At 38.2% G+C, this 21,519-nt stretch overlaps 4 protein-coding genes across 7 annotated transcripts in view; 2 read left to right on the forward strand and 2 right to left on the reverse strand.

The window, feature by feature from the left end:
• LOC134795521 (breast cancer anti-estrogen resistance protein 1) overlaps positions 1 to 7,834 on the forward strand; it is a 118,156-nt gene extending 110,322 nt beyond the window's left edge. For all 3 annotated transcript variants that reach the window (XM_063767403.1, XM_063767404.1, XM_063767402.1), the window contains exons 2-10: positions 458 to 598; positions 2,103 to 2,243; positions 2,516 to 2,607; positions 3,670 to 3,865; positions 4,362 to 4,548; positions 4,690 to 4,930; positions 5,414 to 5,585; positions 6,844 to 7,067; positions 7,457 to 7,834. In XM_063767403.1, the coding sequence (XP_063623473.1) occupies positions 458 to 598; positions 2,103 to 2,243; positions 2,516 to 2,607; positions 3,670 to 3,865; positions 4,362 to 4,548; positions 4,690 to 4,930; positions 5,414 to 5,585; positions 6,844 to 7,067; positions 7,457 to 7,784 (1,722 nt within the window). In that variant the 3' untranslated portion in view covers positions 7,785 to 7,834. The remainder of the gene's footprint in view (positions 1 to 457; positions 599 to 2,102; positions 2,244 to 2,515; positions 2,608 to 3,669; positions 3,866 to 4,361; positions 4,549 to 4,689; positions 4,931 to 5,413; positions 5,586 to 6,843; positions 7,068 to 7,456) is intronic.
• A 2,613-nt stretch (positions 7,835 to 10,447) lies between these two features.
• Positions 10,448 to 16,552, reverse strand: LOC134795532 (uncharacterized). Its single transcript, XM_063767419.1, has 9 exons — positions 16,345 to 16,552; positions 15,675 to 16,042; positions 14,902 to 14,994; positions 14,790 to 14,811; positions 14,420 to 14,555; positions 13,749 to 13,919; positions 13,118 to 13,253; positions 12,289 to 12,380; positions 10,448 to 11,561 (listed from the first exon to the last, which is right to left on the reverse strand). Exons 1-9 carry the CDS (start codon positions 16,389 to 16,391, stop codon positions 11,355 to 11,357), a joined length of 1,272 nt encoding a protein of 423 aa, XP_063623489.1. The 5' UTR covers positions 16,392 to 16,552; the 3' UTR covers positions 10,448 to 11,354.
• Positions 16,553 to 16,948: 396 nt separating this feature from the next.
• On the forward strand, positions 16,949 to 19,918 carry LOC134795553 (N-alpha-acetyltransferase 11). Of its 2 annotated transcripts, none has more exons than XM_063767447.1 (5): positions 16,949 to 17,093; positions 17,548 to 17,704; positions 17,786 to 17,951; positions 18,202 to 18,350; positions 19,657 to 19,918. In XM_063767447.1, the coding sequence occupies exons 3-5, from the start codon at positions 17,792 to 17,794 to the stop codon at positions 19,885 to 19,887; spliced, it is 540 nt and encodes a 179-aa protein (XP_063623517.1). In that variant the 5' UTR covers positions 16,949 to 17,093; positions 17,548 to 17,704; positions 17,786 to 17,791; the 3' UTR covers positions 19,888 to 19,918. The 2 variants fall into 2 exon arrangements, with proteins under 2 accessions (XP_063623517.1, XP_063623516.1); XM_063767446.1 differs by lacking the exon at positions 16,949 to 17,093 and adding an exon at positions 17,175 to 17,420.
• A 563-nt stretch (positions 19,919 to 20,481) lies between these two features.
• Positions 20,482 to 21,293, reverse strand: LOC134795493 (U5 small nuclear ribonucleoprotein TSSC4). The gene has a single exon (XM_063767345.1). It carries the CDS (start codon positions 21,194 to 21,196, stop codon positions 20,546 to 20,548), a length of 651 nt encoding a protein of 216 aa, XP_063623415.1. The 5' UTR covers positions 21,197 to 21,293; the 3' UTR covers positions 20,482 to 20,545.
• Positions 21,294 to 21,519: the final 226 nt, after the last annotated feature.

The following is a 21,519-nucleotide window of genomic DNA, read 5'->3' on the forward strand; positions in this document are numbered from 1 at the left end:
ATAGGCACAACACATGGGTTCCTTCGCGGATATTTATACACTGTGCCAGTAGGGTCAGAGGGCAACGGTAGCTGTGGTGTAAAGCATGCAACTTTAGGTAGGTAGTAGGTAATCCGGAGATTGTGGGTTCAACGCTTGATTAGTATAGGTACCAATAAGTATACTGTGCTTCAGGGCGACAGTTTTCGCTGAAGCAATTGATATTTTTGATGCGCCTATGCCGTGTCTCCAACCAAGTAGGAATATCGGTATTTCGTTTCCTGTTATCTGGGGTATATGGTTCGACACCACCATATTATTTCAACAGATCAGTATTTCTTCGTTTTGTCCTTTTGAACTAAGAACAGTAAATATCATTAAGTTTCATAATGACCAAGTGAGAAAATAGAAAAACGCATTCAACAATTTTACTCACACGCACACAACTTATACTCATAACCGTCTTTCATTGTTACAGTGCATGGCGCGAGCGTTGTACGACAACATAGCGGAGTCGCCCGACGAGTTGGCGTTCCGGCGCGGCGACCTGCTGACCGTGCTGGAGCAGAATACGGGCGGCAGCGAGGGCTGGTGGCTATGCTCGCTCAGAGGACGCCAGGTGAGTTACTCTACACAACATAGCGGAGTTAGGCCGCGGACTGGACGGACACACAAACTGGGCGCCGGTCGCGTGCGTCCAGTTCGCGAGCTTGGCGGCGACCCGCTCAAAGTACTTGAGTAGAATAGGTACGCGCTCAGGGGAGCAGCATATGACATATGACTTAATATCATAGCGACCGCAGTACGCCGCTATCTCGATCGGTCTTGAAGTTCGCGCTTGAATTCGCCTTGAGCTCTGTAATCATAGTTCGTCGTCAGATTTAGGTACCTACTTTACTTGGACGGCAACGTTTTCACCTTCCTTGGATTCCTCGTTTTGTCTTGGTATGTGGTCAGGATCCCTTACAGTGCACTTCAGTTCCGAGTGAATTAGAACGAGTAGGTAGAAGTTTTACATGCAATACTGAGAGCGTATAGTGCGGGTGGATTCCTGTCACTCTTAAGTGTCTGCTTTGCTTTGCCAGTTTACGAAGCGATGATTTCTTCGATACCTTCAGTCTCTGACACGACCTTCTCTCGGAGCAGCATAGCAGAATAAAATTAATATTATAAAGGAACGTACTCCATAAAAGACGCACCGTACGCTACAGTTACGTGTGGCTCCGGCGTTACTAACGCAGCGACATAATTGACATTAACGTCCAAAGAATAGAGCATTATTGATACTATGTATATCGAAGTCTGCGATGCATTGTTACGAGACGAACGTGATGTGACATGTTACATTTATCCTGACAGGAGACATTTATTTCGTACGCATTTTTTGCTCCTTGGAGAATTAGGGGCTTACACTTATTAAACCTTATTTGTCGGTATTATTATTTTGTCTGAACGAATGATAAATGATGTGATTTTCATAAACATAGGTACATGTTAAAGAATTACCAAGACGTTTGTGGAAACCACTGTCTCAGTCACGTAGATCCTCAATTTACCTTACCTAAAGTCTCTCAAAACGCTGCAATTAAACAAATTATAATGATGTAATGTGATTGAATGTTATGCCTAACGCGAATATGACATACTTACCTACCTATTTAGGTACCTGCAACTGGTCCATGTACCTAACGATATTGTTTTCTTGTGGTTTCAAAAGACATCAAATTAATAACGCTGATTCAGTGTAAATTCTAATTTTTCATTACCTACTCATGGCATAGCATTCCGTTATAAGTAAGTATTAGGTACTAATTGCAAATGCAAACTAATATGAACCAGTTTATCATTATTGTCAATGCTCGAGATGTTATACTTTGGACACTAAATTTATCTGTTACTAGCGCAAACACGCCTGATAATGCTATCGTAAAATCTATGTAAGATATACGTATCGTCGAATACATTACATTGTTTGGCAACTTGGTCCTTCGAACCGGACAACAGATCGCAAACTAAGCAAAAAACTTTTACAATTTACGACCCAAGTTTTACGAGTACAACCTTGATACTTGAACTTTATGTGTCGTAGGGCTTACAACTAACCTACGATATCTTCTTTACAGGGAATATGTCCGGGCAACCGCCTACGCATCGTCGCGGGTGTATTTGACGCAAGTGCGGCGTTGCAGCGGCGGCGCGCGCGCCCCCCCGCGCCTGTTGCGCATCAACCGCTGCCGGCACAGCAGTCGCCGGCGTTTACAAAGGTACGGACAAACTTTACGCCATCACAGGCCAGTCTTCATGGCTATGACATAAGGTTGAATATGCCCGGTCAACCGTTGCCCATACAACACCGCTGACGTAATAGGTGCTGACATTGATTGAAATAACTTCTGCAAATATTAGTTAAAATAATGGAACAATCCCATAAACCCCATAAAACAGTGTTTACCAACTTACAATAGTCATTGCAACTACTTATAACAGTAGATAATACCTAGCAGAAATATTTACATTAAAATTGTTGTCATTTCAGATAGAAGAATGTTCACATTACGATGTGCCTCGCGCGCCCATGCCAGTGCAGAGAATTGGGAACTATGACTCCCCAAGGCCCATCGGTGACTGGTACGTGCTTTTAAACCTACCACGTTTCCTTTATATTCACAGCGTTGTACACGAGAATGAAAGAAAATTCCACCTTTCCCGGTCCATATTCGGACGTTCAGGCGTGACATGCATCTTTAACTATTTGGGTACTCGCAAGAAGCGGTTGGCCTCATCTTTCTTAATGTGATGAGTAGGAAGGATACGTTCCCAGCATCTGTATTCCATGAAAAATACAATCTAAGTCTATTCAAAGCAAAACTTTGTAGGATACTTACTCAACAAGCGAACTTTATCCAGCCCTGTCACTGTCATCACGAAAACACGAAGTCACCCGTTCAGAGGGACATTCAAACATCTCACTTAAGACAAAAGGGAAGGCGAGAATACGTGTCGGAACTTAGATAAGTCCCTACATGCCTAAGTACCTTACCTTCGTCTCACCCTTAAGTTCATTGGACCAGAAAGGGCACGCATACTGTAGGCATAATGTGTTTGTGCGGGTCCCTGCGTACATATACCTGAGAATTTCCATTTCCATTACGTTATTAAAATGAGTAAAGTAAACATGACGCGGGTAAGAAAACAACTTAACTTACCTAATGTCGATGCTCGGCCTGGTATTTCGCGGATTGCTTTCAAGATGCTGTGTGAAGTAAGTATGCGAGAATTTTGTGTGCGTTAAAAATTCGTGGATATTCTTACTTAATTTATTTGAAACTAAACTACATTGAATTAAGTCTGCAGCCCTAATAAGAGAAAAATGTAACATGTTCTTGCTTCCTCTAATAATTCCAGTCACAACAGATGAGCTAAAACAAAAATATCGCATCGTGCTTTTGCCTTCTTTCACTCCGCTCCCTGTGCAGAGGAGCTCCGTGGAATTGTAGAGGGTAGATAGATCCTATCCATCTAAAAGGCCACAGCCCCGGGCTCAGGCACACCCTTAACAACTCGTAAATGCAGGAATTCATCCTGTAGGTCTGAGACGCGCTGATATATATATTAAGTGTCTAATTTTTATACAATGAGCCAAGATCACAAAGCTAAAGTCCAATTTTCTGACCAAACATTCTTCGCCAGGTATGACGCCCCGCGCGCGCCCCGTCCCGCCAGCGCAGACTCAGCTTGCAGCGGTACCGGCTCCCTTACATCGGCCACATCCAGTGCTTCCGCCAACTCGGGCAGCTCCGCACACTCGAGCACGTATGACGTGCCGCGGTCGCGCGCCCTGCCGCTGCCCTGTGACGCGGCGCTTGAGGCTTTGGAGAGATTACAGGCAAGTTACTCACCCATGGTACATTTTTACACACCTCTGTACATTCTGAACGCCTCCGCGCATCTCACTGACATCCGTAGGTACATTCAAACAGGTCGGTACTTAAATATAATGTGCTCCGTTTGTGAGCGCTCCTGCTATCTTGTGACGCCATTACAATTATTAATGCTAGCAATTAGCGATTCACTTAATTGCACATCTTTCCTTTTATAAAAGAGAGGTATGCAGCATAACCTTGTGTTTGGGGAAATAAGTCGACGCCGAAGTGCTTCCGACAACTCACTCATATTAATGTATTAGGTACTGCAGCGTTATTGCTGGACTACTCGTACCAACAATTATTTTGCTTGAAAACACAATTTTTCCTTGGTGGTCAACCCTTTGATTTTATGTCAAACGCATTCAAGGTTGACTCCTTATACTCGAAGTCCATGTTTTTTGTCATAGGCACGACACCATTATTCCTATATCTGATTATATCAATTTGTTGTGACAGGAGGAAGCGTCAGCGGCAGTGTCTCGGCTGCTGTCATACGTGACGCCGGGCTGGCGGCGGCGCGGCGCGCTGCGGCCGCGCGTGCTGGACGTGCGCGTGGCGGGCGCGCGCCTGCGCGCCGCTCTGCACGACCTCGCTGTGTTCGCGGACGCCACGCTCGCCAACGCGCATGATGCCCAGGATAAAGGTACCTAGCGCCAGTGCCAGACTCTACGTATAGATAGCGACTTGCTGCAAGAAATTCCAGTTCTGCTAGATATTGTTTGCTGTGTAAGGAATTAAGGCTTCTTTTTATGAACAAAGACTAATTTAACCTTACTATTTCCAGGCATCGCAGTAAAGCTACGGCCACTAGTTAAAGCCCTGAAGGACGCGGAGCGCATAACGCACGAGGCGACATCAGCGCTGGACGCGGGCGACTGGGCGCCCGAGCGGTTAGAACGCGAACGAGAACCAACAGACGGGACGCAAGATGCCCTGGACCAGCTGGTTGCCTGTGCGAGGTCCTTGACAGAGGATGTGAGGCGAGCAGCTTCGTTTATACATGGGAATGCGTCGCTATTATTCAGGTAAGATCTCTCAACAAGCACAACATTCATACAGATACAGAGCTTTAAGGTTGCGCCGAGTCGTTAGAGTGCGAGCGAGAACCAACAGATGGGACGCAAAATGCCCTGGACCAGCTAGTTGTCTCTGTAAGATCCTCGACTGAGGATGTAAGGCGAGCAGCTTCTTTTAGAGCATTCCCATCTCTGTGTCGCTACTTTTTAATTAAGACCTCTTAGTAGAATTTAAGTTGTAACCAATTCTGATGATGCACTTTAAAAGCGGAAATCAGGAATACAGGCTAAAGTTTTCGCTATTTGTTCTACTAATAATGTACTTGTATTTCATACGCTGTCACGGTCACTTAAATCCGACAATACTGAAGACTGAATTAAGACGCAGCGGAATCTTCTAATACTAGTCGAATCGATTAGATTTGTTGAAATCGTCTTCATGAAGACAGCAAGCTATTCATTATAAATTAACCGGTGTTTCGTTTTGTCCAGGCGGTCAGCAGGCACAGTTCCAGAACACGAATGGACGGAAGAATACGACTACGTCCGCCTAGAATCACGTACGGCGGTGGGGCGACGGAACGCCGAAATCCGCGCTGCGTTACCCGACAAGCTACGGGCGTCGTTTGACGCGCTTGTGAGGGATGCCGACCACGCTGGCGAGGTACCTACACCACCTAATTATAGTTAATTTTGTATTTGGTTTGCGACTGCTCCAAGCAGTAAGTAATTGAGCCACAGCTCAGAGACCTTAAAAGAGAAGTCATGCGTTTGCTTCATCATGATTGACATCATGATTTGCGACCTTTCAATCAATCAATCAATCTATTTTTTTATTTGTTAACCCTTTACCGCATATGGGTCCAAATTTGGAACGTAATTAAATTATCCTCGTAGACTGGTATTAGCGTCATCTGTTTTACTGAACTTGTAAGAGGTAGAAACTATGAATACTACTGAACGTTTTCTGTACTCGATACAGCTTCTAACTAGTGTGTGGTCCATATGACGTTATCATCTCCACCGACGTCCGGCAATTTTACTTGCAAGTGTGAATGACTACTTTTGTAATTAGCTTTTCGTTGTTATATTTAGTGCAATAAATAAATTTCCAGCGTTGAGTATTAGAAAAATATATGCCGCGAGATTTTACGGTCAAACATGTAAGCATTTATATTTAAATTACTATGTATGATGTCGTGAAAGTTTGTTCCTGAAATAGAACACTATGCGTTACAAGCTAGAAGGATTGGACTAATATGGAACATTATGCATTAGTGATTTTTTTATCAGTTTGCCAAATATGGAACCTTATGCACCCAGGCAAGCTACTTCTTTATTTTGTTTCTATTAAGTTGGGTACGTTAGCCGCATTGTTAAAAATCTATGTTAGATAACCGGTGACAGCTGGTAGCTACAGATAACCAATAACGATCAAATTATTTTACTACGTCAATGACAAACAAGCATACGTTCCGCCACCACACCACCGCTACCATAGCCTAAACCTTACCAAAAATAATAAATAGTTTTTGAAAATGTAAGTGATTTTTTTTAAACTTACATTTTCATACATATATTGCATACAGTTCCAAATTTGACCAGTTTTATAATCGGGCTCCGGTTAGCCACTAATACATAAAGTACCAAATTTGGAACAAATTGTTATTTACTATTATTTTTAATTGGGTCGAATATAGATTTTTTTCACAATTTTTTTTATGTTACATTGACAGTGTTTTATTACATATATTTAATTCGGGGAGAATAAAAAATCCATGCGGTAAAGGGTTAAGCATAGGTACATAGGTGTTACAACGTACATAGGTGTTACAGTCATTCAACATTATGTTATGTATATTCTAAGCTAGGAAAAATGAAATTTATTGAATTATCGCTTATCAATATGTCTTTTGTTATAGGTCAGCGCAGTAGCAGCAGCGACACGCCTGCCCGCCGACGACCGTCAACTCGCCGCGTTCTACGCCGCACAGGCGGCTACGTACGGAGCGCATCTCGCCACGGCCGTCGAAGCGTTCTTACGGACTGTTGAGATGGGTCAACCGCCTGACGTCTTCCTCGCGCATGGCAAGTTCGTTGTGCTTAGCGCGCACCGAATCGTTCACGTTGGGGATACGGTCCATCGGTGAGTAACAACTATATACTTACCCCCTTATTCATAAACCGGCTACAAGCCTCAATTAGCTAATAATCGTTTGTCTTTATCTGTCATTTTGACTTATTTATTTGCGAGAAAGGGATAAAACATAATTTAACTAAATCAGGTCCGTAAAGTTTTATGAATGGGGTTAGATTGGAACTATAAGCAGCGCTTTCAGATGCGTAGAGGTGGTTTTGCGTCAATAACACAGGAATCAAAAGTGGTCTTTGAATGTCACCTTGGGGTCATGATTACAATGTGCCCCATTTTTAAACTATTCTGTTTGTATAGGTATCTGATATAGATCGATGTTTGCTGTTCAATACATCTGTGACACCAATTTCCTCAGTTCTGACAGTTTGTTTGTCCAACAGGAGCGCCCAACACGCCGGCTTAAAGTCGCGAGCCCTCCGATGTTCCGACGCGCTGTCTGACGCGCTCGCCGCCACCGTCGCCAAGACCAAATCCGCTGCTCAACAGTTCCCGTGTGCAAGCGCCGTGGCGGAGATGGCCGAGGCCGCCCGAACGTTAGCAGCACGAGCACAAGAATTAAGGCGGGTTCTGGTCCGCGCCGCTGACCCGCCGGTGGACACGCCGCTGACCCCCGCGACGGCCGTCGCCCCCTCCGCACCCACCACCCCTCTGACGCCATGCACGCCGCATAACCCTACTCCACCTTCACTGGCCACTCTACAGATATAATAGTGGAAATGAACAATTCTTTTGAAGGAAATTAAAGCCAGTGACGTCCTTGTGAATGTGAAGTACCAGCGGAGCCATTTGGACTGTACGACGGACGGTTCTTTTGAACGTTAGGCTGTGAATAATATCACGTTGGCTATGTTGAAACCATTTTGGTGTTGGATTAAAGACAATTGTATGTAAAGCTTATACAAGTTTAACATAATCTGCTGCGCAGGTCTAGATGTTTCGTATTAAATATTTCGCCTCTATTTGAGGTTGACGGACCGATACCTATACATAGTGAACTATGCTAAAAGGTACGGTGCATATGGTGTTAAAGTTAAAACGCGTCGGTACCTACATAAGTTATGTAAGAAAACTAGAAAAATCAAGGCACAATCATTATTGATCAAGGAGTTTGAAAGCGAATCATTACCAAAGAATTGTCGAGATAGTACCCACGTCTACAAAATGTAAACACGACTGCCATAATGACGACGAAATAGTTGTATTTAATGTTAGCATAAATATGATCTACTTACAATAAATTAAAGGCTGCCATTAGTAATTTATAGGGTTCCGATAGTTACCCTGCTATACAAAGACGCTCAAAAGAATCAAGTGAGGTAATGACAACGCATTTAGAATGGACGCTATCATAGCAAAGTTGTAAAGTTACGTATAAATTTAATAATTCTAACACAGACGTCTAAACTTGTGATAACTTATCTCTGATAAGGGGCTATTCATAAATTACGTCATTTCAAATTAGGGGGGGGGGGGGTCTGGACATCGGATGACGGTAGCATGAAGTAGGAGGAAATGGGGTCATTTGAAGCATGATTTTTGGATGATTATGGGGGGGGGTCCAAAATCGTCAAAAATCGATGACGTAATTTATGGACAGCCCCTAAGCCGGATTCATCAGAAGCTAATAAAAAGCTGAACTCGTAACTAACTAAAGTTTTATATTGAGCTTTTTTGAGCTAAGGAGCCATAATGAAATACAATGCTAAAATTGTGATGTCAATTTATTGACATTTTTTATCCAATAGGCTTTTGGAGTTATCACATGTTTAGTACATAAAACGTTTATCGAGAAGACATTTGTGGTGGTTTTATGAAAAGCCGGTCCACACTCGTGCGCGAATCGCGGCGCGAAGCCGCGAACGCGAGTGTGGAGTCGATTTCGCAGATCTGGAGCGCGCTAAAGAAGAGACAGTACTAATCGACTATCGGGATCCTACTCGGATCAACGTAGTTTGTATGCCTCGGCGAATTTATTTAAACGACACGGATGTCAACTGTAAGGTTTTAATTGCTGGATGCTCATTTGCAGTAGTGAGTTGAGTTGTCCGTCCAGGTTTTATACAATTTTGCATCAGCTAGTTACGACTTTTAGATTGTGTACGTGTGAAAGTGTACTTTATGCCGGGGGCATAACGTTTCTTTTCTAACAATCGGATGGTTGTCATATCTTAATTATTATCATCATAAGTATAATATCATTGCACATTTTTTTTGTCAGTTATTGATATTATACTACTGGGCCCTAAATTTTATAAACCAATTACAATTTTACAAGCACTGTCAAGCGCTGACAAGAAAATTGTAACTTGTAGCTTTACTAAATAGGGTCCTGGGGCCCGTTTCTCAAAAGCTTGTAACTTGTAACACAAGTGGAAGTCCCTTTCTAACAAAAGCTGTCAAAAAGTGACATCCGCTTGTATTACAAGTTACAAGCTTTTGAGAAACCTGGTGCTGTTTTTTCTTGTTGGTGCCATTTTTATGTTGGAAGACTTAATAATACTATACGTGAATAAGACTATGATTTGTTCTGAAAGAACAAGAATGTTCCTGAAACTTGCCTCACGAGTCATCGTGCAAATATAACCGGTATTTGGTAGCTAAAATCCAGTGGTCAGCGGACAAGCAACCACGTTTTAAGGGACCCAATGATTAACAGTCCGCCGGACGGTATCTGCCTGTCAGTTAGAACAAAATTTTGACAGTTCCGAACAACTGAGAGGCCGATACCGTCCGGCGGACTGTTAATCAGTGGACCCCTTTACGATCGCGATTGACTCAAATCACGCTCAAATTATAAATGTATTATGTTAAATGAGTCCTTTGGAGTCTTAACACTAAATAGCTCATTCCACACGGATTAAGAATCTGCCTTTTTATGGTATCTGATATTCTGCTATGAATATTTCATTAACCATAGACAATAATTAGAGACCATAGATATTTCGATTCTTAATTTAAGATGCGTGTGGGATAGCCCAGAAGTTAAAAGATTCTACGTATTGAAAAACTAGGGTAACCTATCCTAAAATAAGTCGCTTTTCACAGTAATTTTGTTAATATCGACCGATATCGGGATAGTGGCTAATTTTACGGCAGGTTACCCGAATGTAAGTGGAAAATTTATTGTTAAAATCATAACTCCTTTGGACTCTAAAGCTTGTCACATAGACTCGTGGCTCATTACTTAATCTTTACACTACTACGATAGCATTGTGTATGTATGTATGTACTTACGTTTTGTACTTTATACATAAACATACTAGATAGAAGTAGTCTATGTAAAAAGCATGTTGTAAATTAGCAATGTGTAATATATTTCAAATAGGTGTCGTAGTTTAGTTAGTTATAGATGGAAATTGTACAAATGCATATTTAAAAAATATTAATTTTAATATCGAATTATAATTTATCATCATGTAAAATGCAATTAAGTAAAATATACAAATTTTCGTATCTAAGTTATTGTATTTTCATTTGAAATTCCTTCGGTGGTACTTATAACAAAAGTGACAAATCTATAGACTACGAATGTCACTGCCGAACTTAATGACTTAACCCGTTGACCGCCAAGAACACCCTTACACGAGCTCGAAATGTCATATCATAAGAACATTTACAAACAAATTCATCATAAGAGCTTACGCTGTCTATAAAAATACTAGCTTTTGCCCGCGACTTCGTCTGCGTGGAATTAGTGACAGCAGCTAAAGTAGGTATAGCGCCTGGATAATGCTAATAGCAATCATTCAATTCGCGCATTGCTTACTTCAATGATTAGGCGATTTATTAACTCTTTCAATTCCACCCCCCTTTGCACTCTCTTCAGGGATGATTTCCGGCATAAAAACTATCCTATGTCCTTCCCCGGGACTCAAACTATCTCAATACCAAATTTCAACTAAATCGGTATTGCGGCTTAAGCGTGAAGAGGTAACAGACAGACAGACACACTTTCGCCTTTATAATATTAGTATGGATTGGTGGTTCAGTACAAATAACCCTCCAGCTTATTGTATAAAATTGTTAGCTTCATTTTATAAACATACTTAGGAGCTTTGATAAGTTGGACCTCAAAACTTGTGATATCTATTCGTAAATTCATCATGCACATGCCAAAACAAATGTAAACTTTGAACACCTGAATGTTACTTTGATAGTATACTTATAATTTGTGCGCTACGGGCCCGACAACTCTCGACTTTAAAATTGTTCTTAGCGATCAAAGCGTTCAACTGTCCCGTTCAAAAAGTTACAATAATAAAAAAAGTACTAACATCTTCAAGTATGTTCATACTGCCGCAAGTATCTCTCCGCGGGCTGTTCCTCGGGAGTGTAGAGTAGCGCGGGGTGCTGCGGCGGCAGCTTGGCGGCGGCCGCGACGGCTTCGAGGCGCGCGGCACGGAGTCGTAGGGCAGCGGCGATGGAGTCGGACTCGCGGGTTGCGGCTGATGCGCGAGCGGCTTCTTCTAGCCTTTGTCTTTCCAGCTGAAAAAAGACGAACCGTTTAATGACCACTCTAAAATAAAGTTCAGTGGCACATTGTACGATTGTCTAACTACATCCTACCGACTGCGCCATGTAATGTTTACTAATAAAAAAAATTTTTTTTTCAACACTGGGTTTATTAATATAATTATTTTAAAATTAAGTTATAAGTACACGATGTGAGATCAAACATCAACCAAGTATCTCTGCCGTGGCATTCTCAATAGCTACGTTCATTTATTTTAAATGGCGTGGCGTCTATACTAAACAAACACCGATCGCTGTCACTGTCACTGACACAAGCATTGGTTCATTCAAGACAGTCTGTATAGTTCGTTTTTTTAGCATTAGAAAGAAATTGAAAGAAGGTAAGCGATCTTGACATGTCTTTTAATTGAAAAACGCTTTTTAAAAATCAGTAACTATTACTTATGAAAGCAGAAGAATATAAATGATCGTATTAGATTCATAATTGTTACATATTTGCCGTAACTTATTTTTAAAATGTGTTTTTCAATTAAAAGACACATCAAGATTGTTTACCTTATTTCTAATACTAAAAAAACGAACTATAGTTACGTTCGGTTACAAGCATAAACACACATCATTACATAAACTATGCTATTTTATCAGAGTATATGGGTACACAATACACACATAGTTAAAATGACTTTAATACGGTTACTTCATTATTCAATTAAAGCGTGACATCTAAGTGAATACTTACTCTCGCTGTTTCCATTTTGTAATTTAATAGTTTCAATTTTAAATTTGCTACTTCTTTATTATCTTGACTCCAAGAACTCGAGTGTGTTGAACCTGAAATGAAGCAAAATGTTCCTATTTATTTCGCAAAACGATTAGGTCTATAAAATTGCGTAAATTTTTAAAGGTTTGTAAACATATAACTGCTACGGTTGCTATGACTTAGGTTCAATAAGCAGAGTATGCTGCTATATTTTTTGTCAAGGGGTTTTCAATCAAGAATTGAAATTCAAGGATGACTATTATTGCTTTCAACAAGACAGTGCCCCGTCTCACAAAGCTAAACGTACACAAGATTGGTGTCGAACAAATTTGACAGATTTTATACCGTGGCAAGAATGGCTTGCATCTTCACCAGACTTGAATCCGTTGGACTTTTCTATATGGGGATACATGCTCAGCAGGATTGGCAGCACACAGGGAATTAATTTAAATTCATTCAATCATCGGTTGGTCAAGATATGTGACGATATACCAGATGAGGTAGTGCGTGCCGCGTGCAACTCATTCTATGGTAGAATGCGTAAAGTTATACAGGTTAAATAAGAGCGATTTGAGCTAATGAATTAATTTTGTAAATATAGAGTATGCTTAAAATAAAAACAAGTTTAATATTCAGATTTGAAGCTTTGTTTTAATTTTATGGTTATTTAAAACTAGGACACTTAATCTGCCCAACCCTGTACTTATGGAGCGCTGATAGATTACGACGATAAATTCCCCACTTGGGTCTTCTCTTTTCGAGTAGGTAATTGTGCGATAATTTTGTTAAAATGTTACTCTTTACATACCTATTCCTGAATCGCTATTAAGGACAGTGCTGAGAGGATCTGGCGCGAAGTGGTTGCTGTCCGAGTTGTGACGGTCGTCGTCATCTGGCCCGTTTAGCTCCAGTTCCATTTCGAACATAGGCTCTGACTTGATTGGCTGTTGTAAGAAACCATAACTTCAATAATGATTTGAAATGTATTTGCCACTATTATTTTGAACTTTATTAGAAATAGGGTCCGGTCTTGCGTAATTTCTCAACACCTTTATGCTCATTAAAAGTTTTCAGACAAAATATGTACCACATTGTCAGCAGTAGTTCTTCTGCTAATTAGTGGAGAGGTCAAGCCGTTATTTATAGTTTTATATTTTTGAGTATTCTACTACTGACAGTTTCGTGTTCAGTGATGTGTTCCGATCCCGAGCACGAAATGAGCGGTTATTTATTTTTAAATGTATTAAGGGTAGAGCTATGTCGTCAGAAATATTCATCATATCAGATATTGTCGAACAACTCAAAAAGTCCTTAACCCATTTGGAAAAAAATTGCTATCATATAAACACTACTTGAAATTCTTGTTTTGTTTCAAATAAAGATTTAATGGGAAGATATGGGTACTGCTGGCATTAGAGCAAAAATCAATAACTACTCACCTTGGCGCTTTCATTTATCAATTTATCATGTTTTGTATTATTTATATCAAAATTCCTAACAGCATCTTTGATACCCATGGTTTTAGCCACTGTTTTCATGTTATTGAACTTTGTACGTAAAACCTTCTGGGATCTCTTTTGAGGGCTCTTATTGTTGAAAGCTTCAGATATCTGAAATCATACAAGGTTGAAATACTGGAGTGAAAGAAAATTACCTTTTTATTTATATTTATTTGAAGATCTATCTGTACTGCGTTTCTTCTTAATTTGAATAAAATAAATCAAAATAAAATCATAATTGAGTGTACCTATTTGAAATAGGTGAATTAAAATGTGTGTTTATACTGTTTATTTAATGTAAAACATTATTAACCTTTCGTGTTTTCTAGACATATTAAATCAAATAAACTTCGGAAATAAAGGAAAACGAAATACATTGACGATAGACCCGCTAAAATTATGATTTAATATTTATTTCAGATATTTTCAAAGTAAAAAATATAAGTATCAATAACAAATAATAAAGAACGCTCAGCAAATAACAACAACAAATAAACAATTGGATTTTTGAATTAACAATTCTAAGTAAGATAATTAAACTTGCATACTTATTAAGAAAGTAACTTGAGAACTGCCAATTTAAAAATAAAGTTTGTCAAATCTCAACATACCCTTTTCCAAGCTTTATTCTTCAACCCAATGGCGTGTGCGTTATATTCTTTAGAGAATACAAACCTCTTTTCTTTCCGTACACATTCCAGTAGGAGGCTGCACTCTTGCGGGGCGAAATTGAGGGATCGGTTAGTTCTGTAACAGGGACAGATAGAGTTATAGCAAAGATGAATTAAAAAAAAAAGGAAAAAAACGAGCTTTGAATGTGATAGTTTATCTATTACCTGTCCCAGCGGGTACAGCTGATAAAATATGTTTTTGTGTCAAGTTAGTTTCTTTTACACATATGCCAAAATTAATTTCGTGTATGCAAAGTTAGTATGAATGAAAGTCTTTAAATATTTATTAATCATAACATCTTTATATTACCTCTTTTCTCCATCATTTCCATCTGAAAAACAAAAAAAAATAGATATAAATGGATAAAAAATAAAGCTTAATGTTTTTTTTGGAAAAGGTATTTACATTGCAATACACTTACCATGCGAGTCGTCAGAATCCTTCTCTTCTACACTTTCCCAATAGGACTTTATTTTCAAGTTTTGACTTTCTTTTTCATCATTTGAAACAGGCTCTGAAATATAATATTTATATTGGTTTAGCCTTTTGAAAAAGGTCAAATAAGACATTGCTTTTAATAAAATTTATTATTCTAGATTTAGTTGGGTTTACTGTGCTAATAGCAACACTAAATTGACCAATGTTGGCAGATCTTGATGCAATTGCAATAATGTTAAGGAATGATAAAGAAGCTTATATAATCATGGAATTTACATATCCCAACAACACTTACAGTTTAGTCCCTTTTATAAGGTTCCATAGTAAACTAGTTTTGATATCTACTTGCAAGAAATATACCTTATTCCCTAATCTCAAAAGAAGAAAGAGATAAAACATGTTTCATGGGTGAAGGTGTCTCTCAAGTTTCCTTAAAATTGGTTCTCTAGTTGTTTATAAATTTCTTGTGAATGCTCAGAATTTGTGTTGACAGCTCAATGGTAATATGCAGTGATCGGGGATTTGGTTGCCACAAGGGGTAAATAATGTTTGTTTTTTCTTATGAAATGTTTTTAGTAGGTAATTCTATTTCAAAAATATTAAGATAGCGTTTTTGTGAATAATTCAATCCATGTTGCGGGCTTACTCCTGTATCCATACAAAAAATTCTAGTAGATCCATCGGCGTTGCAACCAAATCCCCCATCACTGGTAATATGCATGCACACTTTTTGAGTGAACCTTGTTTTGACCTTACCATTAAATTCATCATTATCCTCCATGTTTTGGCTCTGTTCCATAGGAGCATTGGCCTCTACGTCAGACATCATGGCCACTATTTGCCTAGTCAGATCACTGTAACTGTTGTTATCATCTACTAAATTTTTAGCAAGTTTTCTTGCATCTTTCTTAAGATTCTCCCACTTCGTCTTCAAAGAATCTGTGGTTCTCTCATGCTTGAAACCCCTACTGTTAAATATATTAGTTATCTTCTCCCATGAAAGCTCTTTGGCCTGGTTCACAGCTGAATTAGTTGATTTATTAAGGATTGTGTATTTATGCCTTTCAACTATATTTATTAAGGTTTGAACTTCATTTCTACTAAATGTTGGACTCCTGTGTCGTCTGAAATTTATAAAATGACTGCATTAGGTAACATTCTAGCTACTTTGCCCCAGGTACCTGGAGCAGAGTGGCAATAGATCGGAGAGAGTGGAGAAGGTTGGAGGAGGCCTTTGCCGAAGGGCAAGCAGACAAAGAATACAAAAGATGGAAGATAAGATAATAGAGAGATAATGTGCAACTGTTCTTTGTTCTGTAAATAAAGGCTATTTTATTTTTGTTTTATTTTACTAGCTACTTAATCTTTGCTTTATTCATGAGTACAAGAGTAGTGTCGCTAATAAATCTAGCTCTAGAAAACTTACGAGAAAATAGAAGCGGAAAGCTTATCGTCTTGTGTTTCTTCTTCCATGTCCGAAGAGCATTTATAAATCTTCTGTATTAATGAACGTGTTTACTCATTCCTTATTAGAGCGGAGGTAGTAATAATAATAAATTGATTATTGAGCTCAAGACGACGGTTCTACGATTTGATTTACAAATTTGTGTATTTTGTGAAATTTGTTTTGTTTTAACATTTGACGTTTTCTGTCAGTCAAATCATAAGCCTCCTCCACACTCTATTATATGGTTGATCTGCTTGAAGAGATTATAAACATTTTAATTTATACTCTGTCAAGCCATTTCCGTCAGTAAAAAAGAGTGGCAAATTAAAAAAATGTAGGCGCGAAGGGTTATCGTCCCATAGAAAACTTGAATATCGCGCCTTATTCTACTGACAAACTTGCTTGACCAGCTATATTCATTTTGACATTGCGATTTTTTATTTCAAACTCGTAGTCTCGTATTTTATCTAGCAGTGTGATATAATGGTCAATATTTTCAAAATTTATCATAGTAAAACGTTTCCTCCGTTTTTTTAGAATCGATTTCAAATCATCGATACTAAACTGCTAGTGAAGTGAAGTACCACATTTGTGAGTAAAAAAAATCGCATGTCAAAAAAGAAAAAAAAATATAATTTTAGGTTAGAACATTAATTTCATAATTTTGGCTAGTATAATAATTGCTCAAGCTGAAAACCAATAACCTGTAGTGTAATAAGTGTCCTAAAGTATGTACCGCATTATTGTAACTAATGATTAACTTAAATACAAGTAATTTCCAGCTATATTATTGTTTTCCATATTAGATGGTTCAAAATGGCGCTGTTTCTCTCTGCGTGAGCAACTTCTCTAATCAAAACATATTCTTACGCAGTTTCAGACTGATTAAAATAAGCGGAAGGCATATTTTTTTGTAGTTTTATCTGGTAAACTGAATGCATAATCCTGTGTTCACCTTTAATAATTCCATGCTTAGTTTGAAATGAAGGAAGTGATATTAGCTATTGTAACCTGCGTATGTAGTGTATTTCTAGTTTTTGTTTTTGTATTGTTTTGTAAGTAGCCCAATTCGCTTTATTAAATCACATTACTAACAGAAACCAGCATCATTACCATTAATGTAAAGCTTGTGAACATTATTCAAAGAGTGACAGTATGAATTTTCTTTGTCCTTTGTTTCAGGTTGGTATATTGTGTGGAAGTGCTGCTTGTCGAAGTTCCGTTTTGTTAGGGAACTGTTGGGGGGTATGTCAGATACCCCTCCAGCATCAGAGACTAGGCAGCCTAAAGCTAGGAAAACTAGAAGAGACTAACTTACTATTATCCAATTAAAACTAAGGTAAACACAGAAATATCACTCATGTAGTGCATGATTTAACAATGAGTAAACAAGTAACTAATCAGTTGTTTTATTTTTTAGGTCAAGATGAATATCCGCTGTGCCCGCCCAAGTGACTTGATGAACATGCAGCATTGCAACTTGCTCTGCTTGCCGGAGAACTATCAGATGAAATATTATTTTTATCATGGACTATCCTGGCCGCAGCTCAGTTATGTAGCTGAAGATGAGAAAGGACATATTGTTGGTAACTGACCTCTTTATATCTAATATCAATTTAAGTTATGCATAAACCATCATAGCATTATCTTCCATAATATAGCTATAGTAGCATTACTATTTATCTGTTACCCTGTCTGTGGTGGACTCACATACTTATGAAGACTCATAAAATGTGCAAAGGCACACACATGGGTCATATTTATTTATGAATGCAAAGATCAAGTGTTTTCACTAATTTAATCCAATTTATAATATACACTATCTGTATCCAACAGGATATGTTCTGGCCAAGATGGAAGAGGATGGAGAAGATAACAGACATGGTCACATAACATCACTGGCTGTGAAGAGGTCACACCGTCGCCTGGGTCTCGCTCAAAAACTCATGAACCAAGCCTCCTTGGCCATGGTAGAATGCTTCCAGGTGTGTTAGTTAACAGATTCGATCTTGCTAATTAATAAAAAATAATTGGGTCATTCTAAGTTAAGAGGTATTAACAGTGTCCATGATACATATCCATACTTTTCTTAAACAATTTAAATAAATTATGGTAATTTCCCTTAGAAGATTGCATTTCCTCTATAGACAGTCAATTTCAATTTATTAATTAATTCAGTTTTGTCACTATTGCACCTCAAACATGCGAAATGTTCCTCCCCTGGCCTGTCCCTTTGCAGGTTTTACAATAAATCAGTAATTTTATCCAGTTGTAATTCCCATAAATCCATTAAATTTGGTATACTTCATAAATTAAAACAAATATTGATTGTAATTTTATTAATAAAATCCTTTAAATTTATCTTTTTCATAAAAAATATTTATGTTAAATTTTGGTCCCCCAAATTCTATGTCTCCTACCCTGGCCATTATGTAAATGTAAAAATATTGGGTTTATAATTTTAATTATTGCGATTTTAATCCCAATAGCAATGCATTTGATTCAACACTAACAACCAACCCTGCAACAGTCATCATTTGGTTCTGATTGTCAGTCATTTTGATCATTGACCTCTTTACTTGACAATGTTGTTTTATGAAAGTGGTATCTCCCCTGGTCAGTTTTATTTCAAAATTATTGATATAAATACTCAATTGTATTTGTATATTTACTATAGTTTATGCATAGATTATATAAATACTTTAATTTAATTATTCACAATAAATACTTTCACAATTATATCTGATTTGTCTTGAAAAAGTCACTCCCCTGGCGTCTTTCCCCTGGCTCATAATTTTTCAAAATGTACAGTGGAGGTATGAATTCTTGTTTAAATGAATCATTACACTTTAATTTGCACGAATTTGTAAGATGGCTGGTCAAAATTTCGATTTTGTTTATGTTTTTAAAGAGATCAGGGGAGAGACCCTTCTCTCTTTATTACATAGAAAAAGTACGGTCTCTCCCCTGGTGTCTTCTAAAATGGTAAAAAATAAAAAAAATGACTGATCACCTTACAACTATACATAAACGAGTTGTTTCAATAAAAATATTGTATAATTAGATCAAAATTTTAACATTTATGATGTGCCACTTTTTCATATAAGCGATTACCTCTTAACTTAGTATGACCCAATTCCACAACCATTCTTAACTCTTACAAGCTCAATCATTCTGTGCCCATTATCATACTGTGTCAAACATTCTTCATTCTAATAGGTGGTATTATTGTAAAAAATATTTTTTTTTGTAACTTGCAAATAAAACTAATCATATTGTTTTTCTTTACAGGCAAAATATGTGTCGCTCCATGTCAGAAAAAGCAACAGAGCTGCATTGAACCTGTACACTAACTCTCTTGGCTTTAAAATCCTGGAGATTGAGCCTAAATATTATGCTGATGGTGAAGACGCATACTCCATGATGCGAGATTTGAGTACGTTCTCTGCAGACAAGTCTGAAAGTCAGGCTTCCGACAATTTGGAAATTAAGTCTGAGTCAGCTGTTATATCTCAATGCTAATCATATTGACAATAAAATTATGAAATACGGACTCATGTCATTTCACTAAGTACCTATATTCCCTTGTAGAGTTGTACAGTATAAACCAAACCTAGTAGGGAAACACATCTTTTTTATTGGCAATAGTGATGCTGATGACAATCCTATAAAAATGTTAACAATTACTTTAATCCCGAGCCAGACTAGAGCCTAGCATCAAAAGTAAAATAACTTACTCAATATGATTATTGAATGGGTCTGGTGTTAGGAATGCCCCAGTAAAGTAAACCTTATGCACAATATTAGGTACTTACACCAAAAAAAAAATTGGCACTGTATATCAGTCAAAGGTAGCTACTGTACTTGGGTGTAAGGTCACTAAGGTGTAACCAAGTTGGGAATGTGATTGTATTGAATGATATCAAATGCTCATAAAAATGGAAAGCCCATGCACACTTTGTTACTGCAAACAAAATATCCTCTTGTCTGCTAGGAGGGTGAGCAACTAGGCATTACTAGATCCGTGACAGTAGAGTGGTTTATGGTACTCACATTATTTTGATGGTATCTCACTCTGTACAATTGGAAAGTGTACACAAAGGAAAATAATCAACATTCAATTCCTTAAGCAATAAAATATAATAGCAACATAATGTTATGTTTTACACATCAATTATAACTAATCTTCATCTTCACCATCATCGTCATACAGATGATTTAACTTTAGTGCCGCTTTCTTCTCATTATCCTCATTATTTTCAGGCAATTGTTTTCTCATAGGTTTCTTTTCTTTCTTTTGTGCTCTCCCCACAACATATTCAGGCATCAGAACTTTACTGCTTTTAAATACCGCTTTTGGTATTTCTGGTTCCGTTGCTTTTTTTACTGTGGCTGATATATGGAAAATAGGTTTTTTGAAGACAAACTCTTCAGGCCCTTCACAGTCTTGATCCATTCTAGTCTTAGCAGCTTCTCTTTCTTCCAATTCACGAATGAATGCATGCGCTGTCGCAGAATTAGTGGAATCTGACATCTGCTCTTGTGTCACATCTGATAATGAATAATACACCCATTTTCTGGGATTTTTCACATATTCTGGGATTCCTCGCGCTCGTAAACAGTCCCTCATGGAAGCTTCGGGTCTCTTATAAATACTTTCTTTACCTCTGAACTGTTTCATTTCATGTTTTAGTTTTCTGTAGTGCCTGCGGTCCATTTCTCCATTGTCATGCGGAGTTTCAGCTTTATTGTGTTTGGAGAAGCTGATTTGTTCCTCGGCATCTTTTAGATGGTTAAAAAGGCTTTTCTGCCTTTCTATAAACGATGTCATTGCTAGAATGATAGGCCAGAGAAGACAGAATACTGTGAAACCTGTGAAAGGAGAAAATCGTAATAATATTTGGTTGATTTACTTAACAATTATGCACTGGTGTTGAGAAACATATCCACACTCACTTAAAGATTCCTGAGAATTATTTGTCCTAAAAAAACTATGGGAAATACCTTTTTCAAGTTAAATATAGTTAAAACAAAATCCCTGATCTGATCTGGGATCTTGTTTGGTATTGGCAAAATAGTCAGTGTTGCCACCTCGGATTTTGAAAAAATGCTAGACTAATGTCTAGATTATGCCAAAATTAAGCCAAACTTTTT

The sequence above is a fragment of the Cydia splendana genome, chromosome 12 (assembly GCF_910591565.1).
Source record: "Cydia splendana chromosome 12, ilCydSple1.2, whole genome shotgun sequence".
Classification (NCBI taxonomy): domain Eukaryota; kingdom Metazoa; phylum Arthropoda; class Insecta; order Lepidoptera; family Tortricidae; genus Cydia; species Cydia splendana.

Coding starts and splice junctions, on each gene's coding strand:
- LOC134795532 (XM_063767419.1), bottom strand. CDS start 16,391: ATGGAAGAAGAAACACAAGACGATAAGCTTTCCGCTTCTATTTTCTC. Junction 16,043..16,344: donor CTTTCCGCTTCTATTTTCTC/GTAAGTTTTCTA, acceptor TATAAATTTCAG/ACGACACAGGAGTCCAACAT. Junction 14,995..15,674: donor GGATAATGATGAATTTAATG/GTAAGGTCAAAA, acceptor ATTATATTTCAG/AGCCTGTTTCAAATGATGAA.
- LOC134795493 (XM_063767345.1), bottom strand. CDS start 21,196: ATGACATCGTTTATAGAAAGGCAGAAAAGCCTTTTTAACCATCTAAAA.
- LOC134795553 (XM_063767447.1), top strand. CDS start 17,792: ATGAATATCCGCTGTGCCCGCCCAAGTGACTTGATGAACATGCAGCAT. Junction 17,952..18,201: donor TGAGAAAGGACATATTGTTG/GTAACTGACCTC, acceptor TGTATCCAACAG/GATATGTTCTGGCCAAGATG. Junction 18,351..19,656: donor CCATGGTAGAATGCTTCCAG/GTGTGTTAGTTA, acceptor TTTTCTTTACAG/GCAAAATATGTGTCGCTCCA.